The sequence below is a fragment of the Falco peregrinus genome, chromosome 13 (assembly GCF_023634155.1).
Source record: "Falco peregrinus isolate bFalPer1 chromosome 13, bFalPer1.pri, whole genome shotgun sequence".
Lineage (NCBI taxonomy): Eukaryota > Metazoa > Chordata > Aves > Falconiformes > Falconidae > Falco > Falco peregrinus.
The window spans coordinates 7,092,930-7,110,525 of NC_073733.1; the positions used below are offsets into that span (position 1 = coordinate 7,092,930).

Sequence of the window (17,596 nt, forward strand, 5' to 3'; positions counted from 1 at the left end):
TTTGTTGTTTTTTTTTTCTTTTCCTCCCTTAACATCTGTAATTGGGAACTAGTGGGATTAAATTATTAAAACAATACTTGTAGGGAAGTTATGGTAACTAGAAAAATATGGCTTTGCCAATAAAAAAATATCTCACTGTCCAGGGGAAGAGAAACCTGGGGTCAGATTTCAGCACTCATAAATCAGCAGAGTACTGAATTCAGTAAAATTCTCTCAATTTGCTCCAGCTGAGAGTCTGTCCGCTAAAATCTATTTCATCTGCAACTTCTGTTAATGAAGATTCATACACAGATGTATGGCTGTCAGGTTTTTACAAGTTCTGTTGTTGAATGCGCAGCTACAGTATAAATATTCCACATACAAAAGGTCAGATTTAGTTTGTAAATTATCTGGATTTCTGTTTTGATTTAAAATAGTTTGACATTTTGAACAGCGGTTCTTTCATACCCTGTCTTATTGGTTTGTATAGATTGTCTCTTTTAAATGCCAGCTATTGACATTTAACACAAAGAGAAATCTGACCTCAGTCAGCTCAGCCCCCAACTGTGAGCCCCATAGTCTACTCCTTAGTGCCAATTTACCACTTGCATAGTTTAATTTCAAGACTAAATTGCTGGCAGTAACTCCAATTTATATGACTATCTGCTAACTGCAGTGCTTACTACTATAATTCACCCCATAGGCACTAACATGTTCTGAGATTTTGTAAAGTATATAATTATAATCTTGAGTGGGGCTAAATCGCTGCTTTCCTGAGCACGGGGTACGTGGTGACAAATTGCTTCCTGGCCCCGTCTCAGCTTGTGGCTGAGAACACCAGAGAGCACTGGCCTGTCAGCCACACGCCACCGCCTCCGAAATTGTCCAGGCTGTGTCTGCTACCCCAGCCCAGTAACAAGGGTGGGGAATGTGCAGCTTCTCATACCTGCTCCTCTTCCTCGTGTGTTCCTACTGTGCTGGGCATGATCTAGGCTGAAGTTGGGAGGAAGCTACTAAGCATCTTTATCCATTAGTTAGACACACAGTCTTGGGGAGGGGGGGCATAACCACATCTGACCTGAAATCAGTGGGTCTCTTCTGTTTACAGTTTGCCTGTGAGAGCATATTCCAGTGAGGATGACAAAGCCCAGCCAGAGCTCAGTGATATCTCAGATGTTCCTTATGACTATAGTAGGCTTTGAGCACGCATACCTGGCTCCTATGTAGCAACTAGAAAAGCTTGTAGGAGCAGAAAAACAGTGACTATACCATAGCTAGTGCACACCTAACAGAGCAGCCTATAGGCTCGTATTAAAGCAACAAAACCAAATAATGAACTGTATTAACCAAAAGGATAAAAAGAATGAATGTGCTTCTGGTCTTATCTAGAAACTAGTGAACTGCTCTTCCATTTCAGATATTTCATATGTACTTTAAATAAGGACAAGAATATGATTCAAACTTAGAATTATACATTTCAGACTTATCTCCATGCCACTGTGAGTGAAATTAAAAGCATGAGTAGCCTTCTCAAGTATGAATATATTGAGATTTTTCGCTTTAATTAGAGCATTCCCTCTGTATATATGAAGAGCTGCTCTTTTTAGAAGCATGAAACTTGCATCTGTTTTTGAAAGACTTGTAACTGGATATTGGAATTATAATATAAATGTCTTTCTGAAAACTTGCTGTTGCAAATTACAATTTTGTGTTCAAACTAAAACTGGAAGCACTTGGCTTGGTTAGTTAACTGGTCCTGAAGAGCTTATATCTAACAACTTCAGCCACTGAGCCTTGGCTTTCAGCAGGTCTGCTGCTGTGTGCAACGTTCCTCCTCAGACACAGGGTGCATATGCTTGCCTCCCTCCCCATAAAGCCTATTCATTTTAGAGGTGTTAAAAAATAAACAAAGTACAAGAGAAGAGTTGTAAGAATAGATGCAGTTTCACAGAATGGCACTTCATAGCACAGTGTAAGCCGTGGAGGTACAAGTATCGACATGCGGAAAGCATGGCAAGTAAAAACTCTGTTCTCTTGCCTGATGTAAGTATCTTTAAAAAAAGAATGAACAAAAAAAGTTGGCCGAATCCAGCAGCAGAGATATGAAATAACATATATTGTTCCAATGTGGCTGTCCCTGGAAGCTAGCTTTTTAAGTGTATGCAGTTTTGCCTCAATGTGACTGTTAGGTTAACAAAGGATTGCATCCTCTTCTCAGCTATACTAAACGGTTCTTTTCCCACTTTTTTTTCCCGTCCAGTTTAGAGGTTTGATCACTTCTAATTTGTGACATGATTAGAGTTTAATGTTTTCTAACACAAAGGTTTTGGTCAGTTTGGAAGATCTTCAGGGCACTTCTCATAATCAAGAAGAGAACACATGCCGTAAATACTAGTTCCTGTATAGAGTCCTTTTAAAGACACCTGTATCTCATGAACACAAACAAATGTGCTATTAACTGATTTTTCAGAGTATCCTCTGCATTAGATTTTTCTTCTGATGTGCAAGTGTATCGATTCCATTTTTATTTATCTGGGGGAAGGAGTAGTAATTTTACAGGGACTTTATGCTTTAAGGTGATTTCAGCCCCAGTGCAACACAGCATCGACTAAAAGCAGCAGCTCGAAAGCCTGAGATAAGCGCATGCTTACATTTATCGACAGCAAAACAAATTCTCCAGAGCCCTAATTATTTCCTGGCATTTGTGTGAGGCAGTGGAAAGATTACCTTTACACTGTTAATTTCAGAAAAAGGGTAGCATCTTCATTTAGTAGTATTTTTATCTGGTGCATAAGGGAGGATATTGCCATTAATATTACTGGTGTATTTCAAAGATGCTTTTTTTAAGCCAATGATCAAACAAATATATGTATTCCATCCTTTGCTGTTCCGAAAAAAATTTTCAAAAATATAATTCCCTTAGAATAGCTGTGACAAGAGATTTTTAGCTTCAGACTTACCCGAAAGCCACACACAAAAAAAAAAAAAAAAAAAGACAACCAAAACTTGCATCTGTTTCAACAAAAGTTGGTAGAGTCAGTCCGTAAATACATTTGCTGTACTTTGGCCAAAACTCAGACAACTTGTACTTCCTGCAGTATCTAGAATATGTTCATTTCTCAGATTAAAAGTCCTCCAGAAAGTGCATCCCCTTTTTTATTCCTTTAATGTGTTTATTCCTTTAATGGTGCCACTTTCGTGAAGCACTGGGATTTTCGAGGGAAATGAGATATTTTGGACGATTCAGAAATAACCTAAATCTTACAATAACATGAAATTTTAAAGGTACTTCTTAACTATATTACCACATTGTTAGTTAAACACTACAGCTGTCAGCTTGAAAAAATGCATCCTTGTACTGGTTCTGGTATCACCAGCCTAGTAACTGGGAAGACTTTCAACAGCGTATGCTGCCGAGCAGTTCTAAAATACTGACACGCTGGAAAGTTGTTCTAAACTTTACGGTAGAAATTAATATATTCTCGCTGGTGAGATATTCACTTGTGCCTCAGAATTACTCCTTGACTCTTAACTTGGCTTTGCTGCCAAATGCGTGGCACCATTCTTATATACCATGAAGGACTTGCATTTAAATTTGAATATTGATTTTGTACTGCCACTCAGCGCTCTTTTGTGAAAAATGCATAGCAGTCCTGCTATTAATCTCCTTTAATTAAATATTCAAACTACCTAAGAAATTCCTCTGCTGCCTAATAAAAATTTATGAATAAAATGAATATTAAAGTAGTAATCCCCAAGAAATCAGATAGTACTGCAATTAACAGTCAGTTTGTTAGAGCATTAACCAACCATGAGTTCTTCTCATGATGTTGGCTTTTAAAATAGCCACTAACCACTAACTGGCAAAATGGTGATGATGAAATCTGGGACTGAACAAAACTGGAAGAGATTAGAGGAACCCTGTGACAGCCTTTAAAAGTTCTGATGTTTGTTACTGTTTTGGTAACCTGGTTTTCTAGAGGCTTGCGTAATTCAAAACTGCAGAATCTTTTAAATGCTATACATTTGCTTTTTTTGTCTCTGTTTTCTCCCTTGCCCGCCTTAGGAATTGTACACAAAGGAAATGGTGAAAACATGTTCATTTCCCAGCAGCCACCAGTCATCTCAACTGTGATGGGCAACGGACACCAGAGAAGTGTCTCTTGCTCCAACTGCAATGGCCTTGCGCTCAACAGCAAACTCTTTGCCCCAGTTGCTCTTGCTTCTGGCCCTGATGGTAGTGTGTATATTGGTGACTTCAATTTTGTCAGACGGATCTTTCCCTCCGGAAACTCGATTGGCATATTAGAATTAAGGTAAAAAAATAATTAGCTTTCTCTGACTACTGTTCATAATCCTGTCTGTGATGTGCCTATGAGAACTACAGCGAGCTTTTTTTTCCCTTGGGAGTTAAAGACGACCCACATGTAGTTGCATTGTGAGTCATGTCTCATCAACTATCAAACAAACTCATCACAAAACTTACACTTACTTTAAAGTCATCTGTTCAAAAGGGCATCTTAAATGGCCTTTAGAACAGGTTTTGCATAATGAATTTCTATAAAATGCAGAATTAATAGAGCTTTTTTTCTTACTGTGAGATTTTTCATACCTTTTCTCAAATAGTTAAAATATTCCATGAAACACATTTTTTGAAGAAAACCCCCTAATTCAATAGCAAATATGTAAAGAATCATGTCAAGTCACAGCACTGTGGCTGAAGAAGGACTTCCCATGTTTAAAATTAATACCATTAAATCATTCCTCATCTGTAAAGGAGGATGTGACTGAGTTTAAACAGACAAGAGCCGACCTGGCATTGCAGCCTGACCTGGCGCAGGCTGGGCCAGTGCCCCCACTGACCCCTGTAATTACAGCTCCAGCTTCCCAGTCCCTTTCAGGGCCAGTGGGGGTGGTGGGAAAGGTTCCTGACACTAATACACTAGATTTCTCTTATTTAACACCCATGAATCCCCAACTAGCTAACATTGCTGGTGATGGAGATGTGTGCTGATTGTTCAGAATTAACTTGGTACTGTGCGGGCGGTGGAAAGGAAGCAGTTTGCGAGAAAGATATGATACTGAGTAACAGGATAAACAGTGTTTGGTTATTGGGATAGATCTCTGTGAGCAGGCAGGCAAAGAATACAGCTTTGTTGAGAACTAACATTCATTGTCTTTTTCTTTTCTTTTAAACCTGATCTGTCTTGCTAGGAACAGAGACACAAGACACAGGTAAGTAAAACACAGTAACAGCAATATGTGAACCATGTTCAAGGAAACAGCCTTACAAAAGTCCTTTTAGAAGTCTGGATTTAGAGAAACACTCTGAATTTAATCAGTACAAATGTTAATCAAGTTCACCTTTGTTTATAGTAAAGCAAGTTTGATTTGTTCTCTTTGAAGGTATAAAGTCTCCTTCTAAAAATCACTTTGCTGATCCCTAGCAGAGATGGAGAGGTTTAAACCCAAAAGCTGGAGATGCATTTCATAGCTGTCATACTCATTTCACACAGTGTTTGAATGATCATAGATATAGCTAGCCAGGGAAAACGGGAGTTTTAGCAACAAAGAAATAATAAAAAATGCTTTATAGTCACACAAGAGGACTCTACTTTAGTGATTCTAGGATGCTACAAACTTTAAAATCTGCCGCAGTTACAGAGCGTGCACAGCAGACTCCAGAACTGAGGACTGTGTCACAGCTCAGTCCTTGCTTCTCCAGCTAAAGCAAAAGCAAGTGACTTCCCCTCTTTCCAGTCAGCATTTTGGCAATAAAATGTACACGTTTCTTTAAAACAATGAACATGGCACACGAGGCTTCTGCAACAGACGGTGAGGGAGTTGGTTATAACAATCCAGCTGCAGAAATGATGTTGCATGCTAGAAAGAGACAGCAAGGCACTCTGTATCCTTAGAAACAAACTTCTTGGTATCTCAGTACTTAAATGAGATAAATAAACCAGCAATCGTACAACCTAAACTGATACCTTCATGGCATAGTAGGAAGCAGAGCATGGACTGAGTGTGTGTTTGTAGGATAAGAGTACTGGTTGGAATTACTCGCTTTAGCCACAAGAATGCCTTTGAATACTATAGATTATTTGCCAGCCTACTTACAGATGATGTCACATCTCATATATTTTACAATGAAAACTTAAGAGGAAAGAATAATTCCTAGTTGGTAAGTGCAAGGTTCTATTTTTTTAACTGAGGAATTGTTTCCATTTGCTTTAAACTGACCAGTATCTCTGTAAACTAAAGAAAAGAAGTTCACTTTGGTGAACTTACTCTGTAATGCATTCAGAACATCAATCAGGTTTTAAATTCAGGGGTCTCTTTTGTAAAGTAGAAATTTTTTAATACCTACTCACTAGGACTAGTTTCTTGAGATAAGCTTAAACCTTTATTAAATCAAAATGTGATTTATTTCTAGTTTACTTCTACTCAGTTACATAAATCCTAATAATTACAATAATAATTGCCTCTGTCAGTATTCTGTCCAAGTGAAATCTTGGAAAATTGGAGGAAATCACTTGAAGTTAATGTAGTCTTTGAGGTTACGGGGAAGTACTCAGCAGTCCCGTTGTATGCCATTCTCTTGTGGCTTTACAGTCCATGGTCATGGTGGAAATTCCTGGGAAAATTCTGCTCAAAGAAACAAGTGGAAGAAGCATCTAAAAGGCGTCAGATGCTCATGACGGTCCAAGCAGGAAAAGGCTTCAAAATTCAGTTCTTCAACACAAGTTTTATTCTCCAAAAAAGCAGGGGAAAAGGGTTCTTTTTACCAGGACAAAGAAAATACTGTGTAAACAGGGGTAGAGCTTGGAGACTAGTAAGCAGAGAAGGCCACTGATCTTATTTTTGACTGTTTTAAAACAGCTTATCCCATTTGCTTTTCTTGTCATCAAGATTTTAATAAGAAATAACAAAACTGTTTAATAACTGGTAAAAATGGAAACTAGCATTTGATGTTACAGGGAAGAATTTTACTGCAGGGTAGTAATAACTTGTTCTGGAAAGATGCGTTTTACATCCTAGTCTACTTGATATAGTTTTTAATGGGCTAATTTAAATAAACTCAGATTTAGATTTGATTGCAAAATTCTGCAAAGATATCAAGTATTTTTTACTAATACTCTTTAAATTTAAACATTGTAGTATGCAAGGGTTTGAGCATAAATATCAAGAGTTTTCTAACAGCTGGTCTATTAAACGCAACAAGGATGCCAGAAAGCATGTCTACCAAGAGGGTGTATAATGACCCCTGGTTCTCTGCAGTTTCTGTGGGATGAACAATGTGTTTGTTTAACATCTAGAATTCTCCTTGCAACTTTTTGCACAGAGGTATTTTATTAAAAAGTCATCTTTTGGCTGGCCAGTCTCTTCTGAGCTCACTCCACAGAGCACAAATGATTTGTAATGTTTTCAACAAAGTTTTGTAATATTGGTGATACATGATTTGGCATTAATTGCTTCTAGCTCATGCTCTTACTCATCTCTCATCATACCACTGTCCTCTCATTCCCTGTGTTTCCTTGGACTGGGTTCCACATCTGTTCTGCAGCTGTAGGAATATATCTCTCCCTATACTTCCTTCTTCTGTCTTTTATAAACATTTGTGACTAAGGTCAGCTTTAAGCTAGTCTAGCTTGTGGCACAATCCTCAGAGATGCTGAGTGGTTTCTGTCCCTTTCTGGATGGAGAATAAGAACTAAGAGAAAAAGTGCCAAGCTCTATCACATTTATCATGGTACAGCATTAGCCGTATCACTTTTAAGTGGAAATAAGATTTCAGCCGATCATGTGTTAGAATTTTCTGAGCAATATGTAGAGTACTCAGTAGACTGCTAAAATAAAAGATGCTGGCAAGTAATTTTCACATGGTTTTGCAGCATTGCTCGGTAAGGTAGAACTGTATAATAGGTGATTAAAGCAGCTTAGTATCTGCCTTAGCCAAGAAAAACTTCATATTTAAAGAGGCTCCATCAACCTGAAATCAAGTCAGTAAAGTAAGTCAGTACCATCTCAGATATTACGTATCTGTCCCAGAGCCTCTGCCAGTTCTTCAGTTCTGTTTTATCTAAATTCATCCTTTCCTGGTTTGTTGTGGCATGAAAACCCAGCTCTGCAGGCGCTGGATGCCAAGCGTTGCCAAACCCACCACAAAAAGTACTGACAAAGCTGAGAGGAGTAACTTGTTTCCTAAATTTGCTGCAGCAATCTTAAGCATTAGTTAATTACACCAATGTTAATAAAATGTCTCTAACAAAAAACAAACAAAAACCCCGTGAATTTGACAATCTTTTTAATCTGCAGAGCAGATAGTACAGGGGATGTGGGCAGGTCCATGTCTAGCCCAACAACCTGTCAGAAATCTCCTCCTCGGCCCAGAGAAACACAGCAGCGATAAAAATACTGCCTGAACACCTAAACATTCTGCCAGGCATTGCCCACTGCTACGCCTGTGCTTATCTCCCTCCATTTCAGTAACTGACTGTGATTTAAAGGATCTACACCTATCTGGATTTTTATTGTATAATCAGGACTACGCTGCAGCTCACCAGGCTCAGGATGCTAGCTTGGTATGTCATGTGCTTGGGCGATTTCCTCAAACTGGAAATTAAATTTGCACTGAAAAAGAAACAAAAAGTCTTACTGGTTAATAAGATGCAGCCCAGTTCTCCAATTAGGATTTATGATCCTCACCATTTAATTAACATATGTAAATATTTTTTTAAATAACATTTTATAATCTCAATAAGGCACTTCAGTGCATGAATTATGGTGCATTAATTCATGCCTAGTTGCACTGACATTACTTGGCCTTCTGCCTTGCTCCTGACAATACAGTCGGCATGAATTAAGTCACCATATTTCACACCTTCATATTTCCTAAGGTTTAGAAACAGATAAAAATAACCAAGAGTGGGTATTTGTGCCTATGCAGAACAGTCTGTGATACACTTTGCTGCAACTTGTAGATTTGTTTTCAGTGGCAAGAGTACCAGCACTTATCAGGTATAGAAAAATTACTTTGCTTTTGATAGTAATAATTATGACCAAGCTGAGGTCACTCCAGTTAGCTTTATACTGGGTGGCACTCTCTGCGTAAGCTTGCTGATACATAGCTGGCGGGTCGGGCTCTGCAGCCAGTACTAGTTCCTTCCTTCTGAGCAGTGGCACATGCATGAGCTACATTAAAGCTGGTCTCACATGTGCCTCTGTCACCACCAAATCATTGAACAGTTATCTTCGGATAAGTAGAATACAATTGTTATGCTGCTCCAAACAGAGATTAAAAGGAGAAACCATTTAACTTGGATGCTCTTCTCTTCTGTTTTAGTACAAGCCCTGCACATAAATATTACTTGGCTGTTGATCCAGTGTCAGAATCCCTTTACTTGTCAGATACCAACACCAGAAAAGTCTACAAAGCAAAATCTCTTATTGAAACAAAGGATCTGGCCAAAAACGCGGACGTCGTGGCAGGAACAGGTGATCAGTGCCTACCATTTGACCAGAGTCACTGTGGAGATGGTGGAAAGGCATCCGAGGCCTCGCTCAACAGTCCAAGAGGTAAGAGAAGAGCATATCTGAAGTACGTTGTGTTGGTCATCTGTCATTTTCATCTGTTATTTAGAAACTCTGATGCAACAGGATGTACAAAAATGGGTCTGAGGTGATGATTTAACCAACTCTAAGCAAGCCAAGTCATTTTGTAGCATAAGCAATGGGCTCCAGCCAGCATCCTCCAAAATACTTTTTCCTTGCATGGCAACACTCCTCTTTAATTACCTTTCAATTGCAAGGTGGTAGCATTTAATTGTATTTAATTTTAAGCAAATAATATGGTCGCAAAGTCCATTTTTTAGATTTTGTGCACTCAGGTGATTCTCGTAACATTAGTGGAGCTTACTCATACTCACTAAGTCAGGGCTGTTCAAATCAGACACCCAGCAAAATCAAGGTTTTTTGGAACTCGTTTGTCCTTCCTTATTAAATGCGCGTTGCAAAATGCGAGCATCTCACCTCCTGCACATGCCATGAGCATTTTGCTGCGGCCTTGCCATCAGAGTACATCCTGTATTGTCACAGGCAGAAGGCGTGTGAAGCCTTGAATCCCTACCAGCACCACCATTAATCCCCTTGCGGTGAGCATTAGAACTGTGATGAAGTCGGGATTTGGTGCTCTAAAGCAGCTGATCACCCTCAACTCCCACTGAAATCCCTGGAACAAAGGGTACTCAGCAGCTCCCAGGCAGAGCCCTAAGTGGGCTTTTAGCATGCTTCCCCCGTAGCACACCGCTCCCTCCTAATGACTAGCTCTGAGGAAGGGTTTTGATTATTTCTCGTGAGCTAATAAAGGAAGGCTGTATATCAGCAGGAAATTAAAATGTATATCCGGGCAGAAACATCTCTTAAGACAAGCAAATAATCCTGTTTTAGAGCTTAGGAAGAGAGACATTGTAATTATAGAGTGACTTTAACATGGCTTTAATGGTAGAAGGTAAGTGTGAGGTAAGTACAAATAAATGTTAATCTTCAGGCAGCTAATTAACGTAATGAATCAATTCTAAAAATAGTAGAATACAAAGGTTTTCAGATCCTTTAACAGGAAAGTGATCGATGTTTTATTGCTGATTACAATTGATTATATCTAATTACAATACTATTAGTTAGTTGTTCCATTTCATTTTCTTATTGTGGAAGTATGTTGGTGAAAATTTGTAATATGCTATTTATTTTAAAATACCCATGCATAGCTGGCTTCCTTAACAATCGTAAAGAAATTAAGAGGAAAAAAAAGTACAATTCATGAGTTTTGCAGCAGCCATCAAGTATTAAAAAATTAACTGTTAGCAGACAATGGCTCATATATTGGCAGATTCAGGTCATGGCTCCCAGATAGTTTTGATTTATGCATCTACTCTAAATTACATCAGTTTGAAATTGTCAGATTTGTTATGTTTTGGATTTTAATCTCAAGGAACTATGAACTGCCATATGCCCTTTACGTACAGGGCCTAGTTCATAGTTCCTTGAGATGAAAATCCAAATCAACCTGTAGCCACCAGCACAGTATGAACAATTGGCTGTGCATCACCTTGACAGTACATGTCCTTGTTTATCCCTAAACTGTCAGAGGTTGAATAGCCTCGGAAAGCAGTAGGAAGTACTTGCCTGGTACCCGTAGATCTATTATTTATTAAGAAACCGAAAAATCTCGCATACTTAAATACAGTTTTAGAGATTCTTTTGGATCACTCATTTTGCTTGTTCTTGGACTAATTGTCACATCAGAAGATGTCACATTTCTACTGAAATAATATTCAAACAGTATACACAAAAATATTTTTTCTAGGAGGCAGGAAACACAAAAATCTTGGTGAGACCTCAGGTTCACCAATGTCTTATCCTTGTTTCAAAATCTTCTGGCACAAAGCAACACAGTTATGTAGTATTTGACCACAGAAATAAATGAATTGCTTTAATTTCTCATCTCTGAGATTTCTGCAGTAGAAAAATAGGTAGCTGATAATGCAGATAAAGACAGAGTAATATATAATCACTTGCATTACCCGTTGACCACACAAGATTAGCATCTAATTTTTAAGATGATACAGAAAAAAATTTTGCTTTTTTTTTTTTTCTCACTTGCTGCCTTATATTTGTCCTGTGTGTTCCTTTTTTTCCTGTTATATATGATAAATAAGTTTACCTCTTACTTGGGAGAAAGGTAATATTTACAAAAGGACTCCATTTAGTGGTCGTCTGACCTTGGTTAGCTACAGCTCAAAAGTTGTACTCTCATTTTTGCTACCGGCTGCTTGAGGCTCTGAATGCAGGCTTATCTATATGACTCATTTTATCCATTTGCAAAATTGATAAGAAATACCTACTGCATAACACTTGCAAAACTTAATCCTGTTTAGTAACATCCTCAGGAGTATGTTAATAAGTAGAAATTCAAATTCTCTTTCTTATTTACTTTTCTGGATGAAAGTTGCTTCAAATGCTGGTTTAACTTTTTGAACTGATAACAATTTTTGTACTTCAGTGGGCATGCCTGTACATTTTGGGAGAGTCCTAGATCATATTCAAGTCTTTCATCAACTTTTATTTCTCATTATCTTTGATTTGACAAGACTGCTTTTGCCTAGTGACCAGGAATTAAATGCTAGACAGGAAAATATCATGAAGTCACACTAATCAATTATGATTTGATCTGCTTTCCGCAACTTTTATTTTGCAGGTAACAAACACATGGAGCTTTGTTCAGTCTGTTCCCACTTCTCTGTGAAGGACTAGAGATGGGGCTTAGCGAATATTAATCTTGCACTATTGTATGTTGAGCTGACTTTGAAAGATGCTTTTAAACATGCATGGGTGATGTAGTTGAAATTTGAACTCCAATATATTATTTTTACTGCAACTTTCTTTAATTCTGTAGAGATCTCAGACTAATGAGTCATGTAATAGATGACCAAGTACTTAAGCAGAATGTGAAATGATACAAGGTGGGGACATAAAATAGGATCTGTGACAAGCTGAACACATTTATTACGCAAGAAGATATTGAAAATGAAGAAGTAACTACACAAGATATTAATCATTGACTGAATTCCAATTGCTTCAACTTTACCAAGTAATAGATTTTAATTTTGGGGTGGGGAATTCTGTTTGGTGGATTTGGGGACTTTTTGATAAAAAGTATTTATGGCACATCTAGTCACCAACACCATCATTTAAACGCTCTGGATTAGTATTTATAATAAGGCACTAGGGTATAGTGTTCTGATTTTAACTAGATTAGTCATTGAGTATTGGAGCAGTAAGAAGCACTAAAATTAATAGAAATACCTGGGAATTTTTCTACTTAGCACTGCACTGCAAAGCCAATGCCTGGATCAAAGGCATTAAACGCTTACCTACCCTGCCCTTCTGAAATCAGTGGGCTTTAGACATGTAAATAGGTTTGACTTTCCAAGCTTAATTGACAGAGGCAGTGAGAGGCTGAGGCAATCAAGTTACTGCATTTTTGCTGAGCTACAGTGTCTCCCAGTAAGTGTACTAAGAAAAGTGTCTTAGATTAATATCTGATTTCATTTACCTTGTATTTGTGACTGACTCGACTGTGATGAAACCACAAACTAACTAACTTTTGTGAAAACGGTAAGTCCCCTCCAATGATTGAACCCTGAGCATTGGAAGTGATTTACAACATTTGGAAGCTCAAGTACTAAATCCAAAGATTTAAGCATCTGCGATCCTGCAGTGTCCGCTTTTTGATTCCTGGGTCCAAACCAGAACCTAGAACTGGGAGATAGATACACACACTGCCTGTGCAAGCTGTGTGTACAGTCAACGCCTCCAGAAATTAAAAACTGCACACTGAGTACAGAGGACTTGAATGCAGGGCAGTGACCTCGTACAGATGCAGCGATGTCAAAACAAGCACAGGTGTAGAAGGCTGGAGTTCTAAATCCCATGGACAAAAATACTTTACACACAGCTGTAGCAAAGAACCTTTTTTGCTCAGACTCATGGCTGTGAACTAGCAACACAAATGAAAGCTAAATTAAAAATCAGTTCTGCAGTGTAGTTTTATTCATTTTGCTTGAAATTACTGAGGAAATACTACTTAAAAAAACCTCATGGTTTTGAAAATGTGTTCTCCCCGGTAGCTTACATCTTGAAATAATCAGTCTTCTTGATCACCATCTGCAGCAATGCTTTCAAAAGTAAATAAAGCTGTAAGAACAACCGCTCAGATTAAACCTTTACATTTGTCAAATGACAGTAGCCTATTTAGGGCCTGCTCCTACTCAGCTGAAAGATTCCTGTTCCCTTCAGTAGGATGCACACCAAATTCCTAATATAGCCTTTTGTGAAAACAAGACCCCCTTGTCACAGGTAATGATTAGTATATTTATTCAGCAATCTCTGCTATTTATAAATTCCTAAGACCTTTTCAACCCTTCCATATAATTCAAAAAGGAAAGCAGAATGGGGCGAGATGTTTCATTAGCAATATATAAAGAGAGAAGCAAACAAACGAAGGTGATTTGCAGACTCAAATCACTGTCATCTATGCATCAGAAAACCTTGCAAAATATTCATTTGGTGCCATTTTTGATTCAGCAAAATTTATTCCTTGTTTTTCTTTTCAATAGTCTTAGCTATAGCTACCTGTGATTTCAGCAGTCTGGGTATCTTGTAGAACATTTAAGGTAAACTTTTTGGACAGCAAGTTTTCCTAAATTTCATCCAACCTTCATCTGAATGCGTTAAGTTCTTTACTTCTCTGCTAACCATTGTCAGCAGTAAGTGTGACCCCAGTCGTCATGTCTCAGACTGGAAGCAGGACATTTTCATTTAGAGTCACTAGTTAAAAATGCCATTTGCTCCAACTCTGCTGTTACGCATCTAAAAAGAACAACATTCAAGTGCAAGTACTGAAGTCATGTTCCAGCTGACAAAGAACTGTTGAATATTTTGCTGCTAGTACTGAGACAGTAATGAAGTAAAGATGACAAAGATCACAAAGCAACAGACAGCAAATCACTTGAATCATATTTTGAGTGGTGTATTATGGTAACCTATAAATAACTAATTGCATAAAATTGCTTTAGTAGTTTCTAGATGGCAGCTTTAATTAAAAGCACCGGAGACATTTAGAAGTTTAGAAATGGATGGCATGTAATTTGCCCTTTTACCAACCATAAAATGGTAATTAACCAATTTGATTCACTTCTTCCTATTAAAAGTTTTATGAGAATCGCAAGTTACTTCTAAATACAGTTTTTCTTTAGCACAAGGTGGCATTCTCTTTTATCGGTCCTCACCAGTAGTTTTAGATGTTCTTCTACAAATTCTTTAGAAGTTTAATTAGAAGTTTTCAATGTAAAATGCTCATTTGCGAAGTTTTTAGCTGAGCAAAAATTGTAAAGTAGAATTTCTGGATTGGGCAACATATAGTTCTAGCTGCTCTTTAGTGATGTGTTCAAAAAATATTTTTTCCCCAAAAAGAGTCTCTTAGAATGCAAGTGCAGGCTATGGGGCAGGGGGTGGGGAAAGAAAAGAAAAATATCTTAATGAGGAATTTACTGTATTACTTTTAATCCGTATTTTTAGCACTATAAGCTTAGCTCCATTAATATTGAAATGCCAAAATTTCTAGACTGAAAGATCATATGTATAATAATCATAAATATTTTGAATTTATACCTATGAGAACTACACACACAAGTGATCAGTTTGCTTTCAAAGTGTTATTTGTATTTGTGAGCATGTGCGTATGTGCACTAAGGCAGATCTGTCAAGGGAAATAACCCTTTAACCAAAATCGCTCCTGAGAGCGTTTAACAGGTTTGAGAGGTTCTAATTAGCCCTCTGTGTTTATCATGGTTGTACCCAGCCCATCTACTAAGTACTATTCCATGCAGAAAACAGTTACAAAGTGCAAAACTTTTTCTGCAGTCTTTCTAGTAATGATACTTAGTAGCCATTTGTGATTGCACTAGCAGCAGTTTATTTGTAATGTTAGTTAACAGAATTTAGATGGTACTGATTAAAAGACCTCTAAGTGTTACAAATATTGTTCCAAGTAGTCTGCGCATAAATCTATGGGAAATAGATGTGCATAGGAGCTACTGTTCTACATTCAGGTACAAAGTCTAGTCCTACGTAAGACAGTCCCACTGACTAAACATGACTAAAACCAGTCCTTCAATACAAGCACGTTGCTCAGAAAAAAAGATTGTGGTCCGCCCCTGAGCCAAAGAACAAGACTAAATCCCTGCACAGGTTTAATTTGTCCATACTTAGACATCAGTGTTTAGCAAGGAGTCTCATATCCAAGCAAGGCAAGTCTGTCGTTTGTGCAATAGGTCACATTTGTGCCCAAAGACAGCATCACCTGGGCATACATTTTAGTGCTATAGTTCTTAAAAAAAAAAAAGCAACAAAAAAACACCAGAATCAGGCTGAGAGTCTAATACAAACTAAATCTCATTCTCTTTGCAAAGAGAAGATACCCAAGAATGACCTTTTTTACTCACTCGTAGAGTGAGCAGTGATCCTACTTGCACTCAGTGCAACTCATTACACTCAGCATGTGCCTGTTTCCTCTCAGAGTTCCTTGGTGATTAAAGCACAATTGAAGTGCTGCATGTGATTTGATTCTGCATTACACTGTACGTCAGAAAAGGATTAAAAATAAGCTCTTGGAGTGCAGATTATGTGAAGCATCATGCAAGATGTGACAGGAGCATTAATGAATCCAACTCTAATAATTAATAAATTGGGACAGTTTAGCCAGAAATCCATATTTTATTTTCTGATGGATGCCTTCTATAGGGTATTTATCAACAAGACTTCAATGCATAAGTTGTTTTTTTCAAATAGGTAAAGTCATGTTGTTTTAGCATACAGGAGTAAGCACTGGAATCACAGCAGCAGTTCATTGTTGAACATCTGTACACTGATATTTGAAGAAACTGGCTTATTAGGAAGTAGCAGGAATTTATTATCTTTAGGACAAATACTGAGGACTTGTTTGTGCTTGTTTATGCCATCATAGTGGCCTATGTCCTTCCCTTGCAGATAGATGGTCTTTCTGCAGTGGCCAGAGAGCAAAATGTACACTGGTAACATTAAAGGATCTTCGGTTTTCTTATATAGTCAGTGTTTGAAATCCATTCAGCAACACAGCTGAGTAAGTTTATTTCATTGCAGCGTAATTTTTGATTTTTATATAATGGATGGTTTGCAGCCAACACAGCCATCTGTTCACAGGGAAATTGCGTAAAACAGAAGATGCTCTTGCCCTAGCGATAGATCCTGGCCTTGCGTTACCCGTGGCATGGATCCTATCCAAGGCTGCGCTACCCAGGTGAGAAGCACAGCTCCCTGCTTACTGCGCAGCACCACCCCTCTGCAAAGGCAGCCTAAGGCACAGCACACGTGCTGTAGTTCCCACCCACGTCAGGGTTTTCATTTGAGCCTGTGAACTACACTGGAAAGGACAGCAAATCCCATCTAATTTTGCTCCACAATACAGTATCGGTAAGGTTAAAAATACCCCCGATCATAGCTGCATGCATGTCACAACAATCTCAGACAGTGGTCCTTGCTCCTCACACCTTCCCTGCCACAGCTGTCCAGCATGGCTTTTTCTCCTCAAAAAGGAGTCTCAAAGAGACTCTCAAGAAAGTAGGAGGAGGCAGGGACTGAAGAGACTTTTGTCTCCAACCTTCACACAACCCTGAAGAAAAAACCCTAGAATAATTTTTCCAGTTACTAATCCCTTAGCATGCTCCAGCTGGACAGCATAAAGCTGAGCAGAGCAGGACAGACCCAGGCAGGAGCCCCTGAGCATCCCAGCAAGAGCAGCCCAGCTCTGCGGCCCCAGACTGTGGCAGCAGCGGCAGCACAGCCCCTCTCATTTTGTGAAGAGAAAATTCCTCCGTGTGCAAACTTAACTGCAGCTCATGACTGGGGCCTTTGGCAGCTACAGTCCCAAAAACCCCTGCAGGTGCCTTTCGTTGTGGTTTGCTCTGTCAGCTTCTGCCGTGCGCGTTCCCTCAGAATAACATTTGGAAAAGCCTCTTCA

The 17,596-nt window shown here is 38.5% G+C and overlaps 1 protein-coding gene across 2 annotated transcripts in view; it reads left to right on the plus strand.

Moving 5' to 3' along the window:
* TENM1 (teneurin transmembrane protein 1) overlaps positions 1-17,596 on the plus strand; it is a 349,702-nt gene that overhangs the window by 277,294 nt on the left and 54,812 nt on the right. For both annotated transcript variants that reach the window (XM_055818110.1, XM_055818111.1), the window contains 3 exons: positions 4,046-4,295; positions 5,194-5,214; positions 9,326-9,558. In XM_055818110.1, coding sequence (XP_055674085.1) covers positions 4,046-4,295; positions 5,194-5,214; positions 9,326-9,558 — 504 coding nt within the window. The remainder of the gene's footprint in view (positions 1-4,045; positions 4,296-5,193; positions 5,215-9,325; positions 9,559-17,596) is intronic.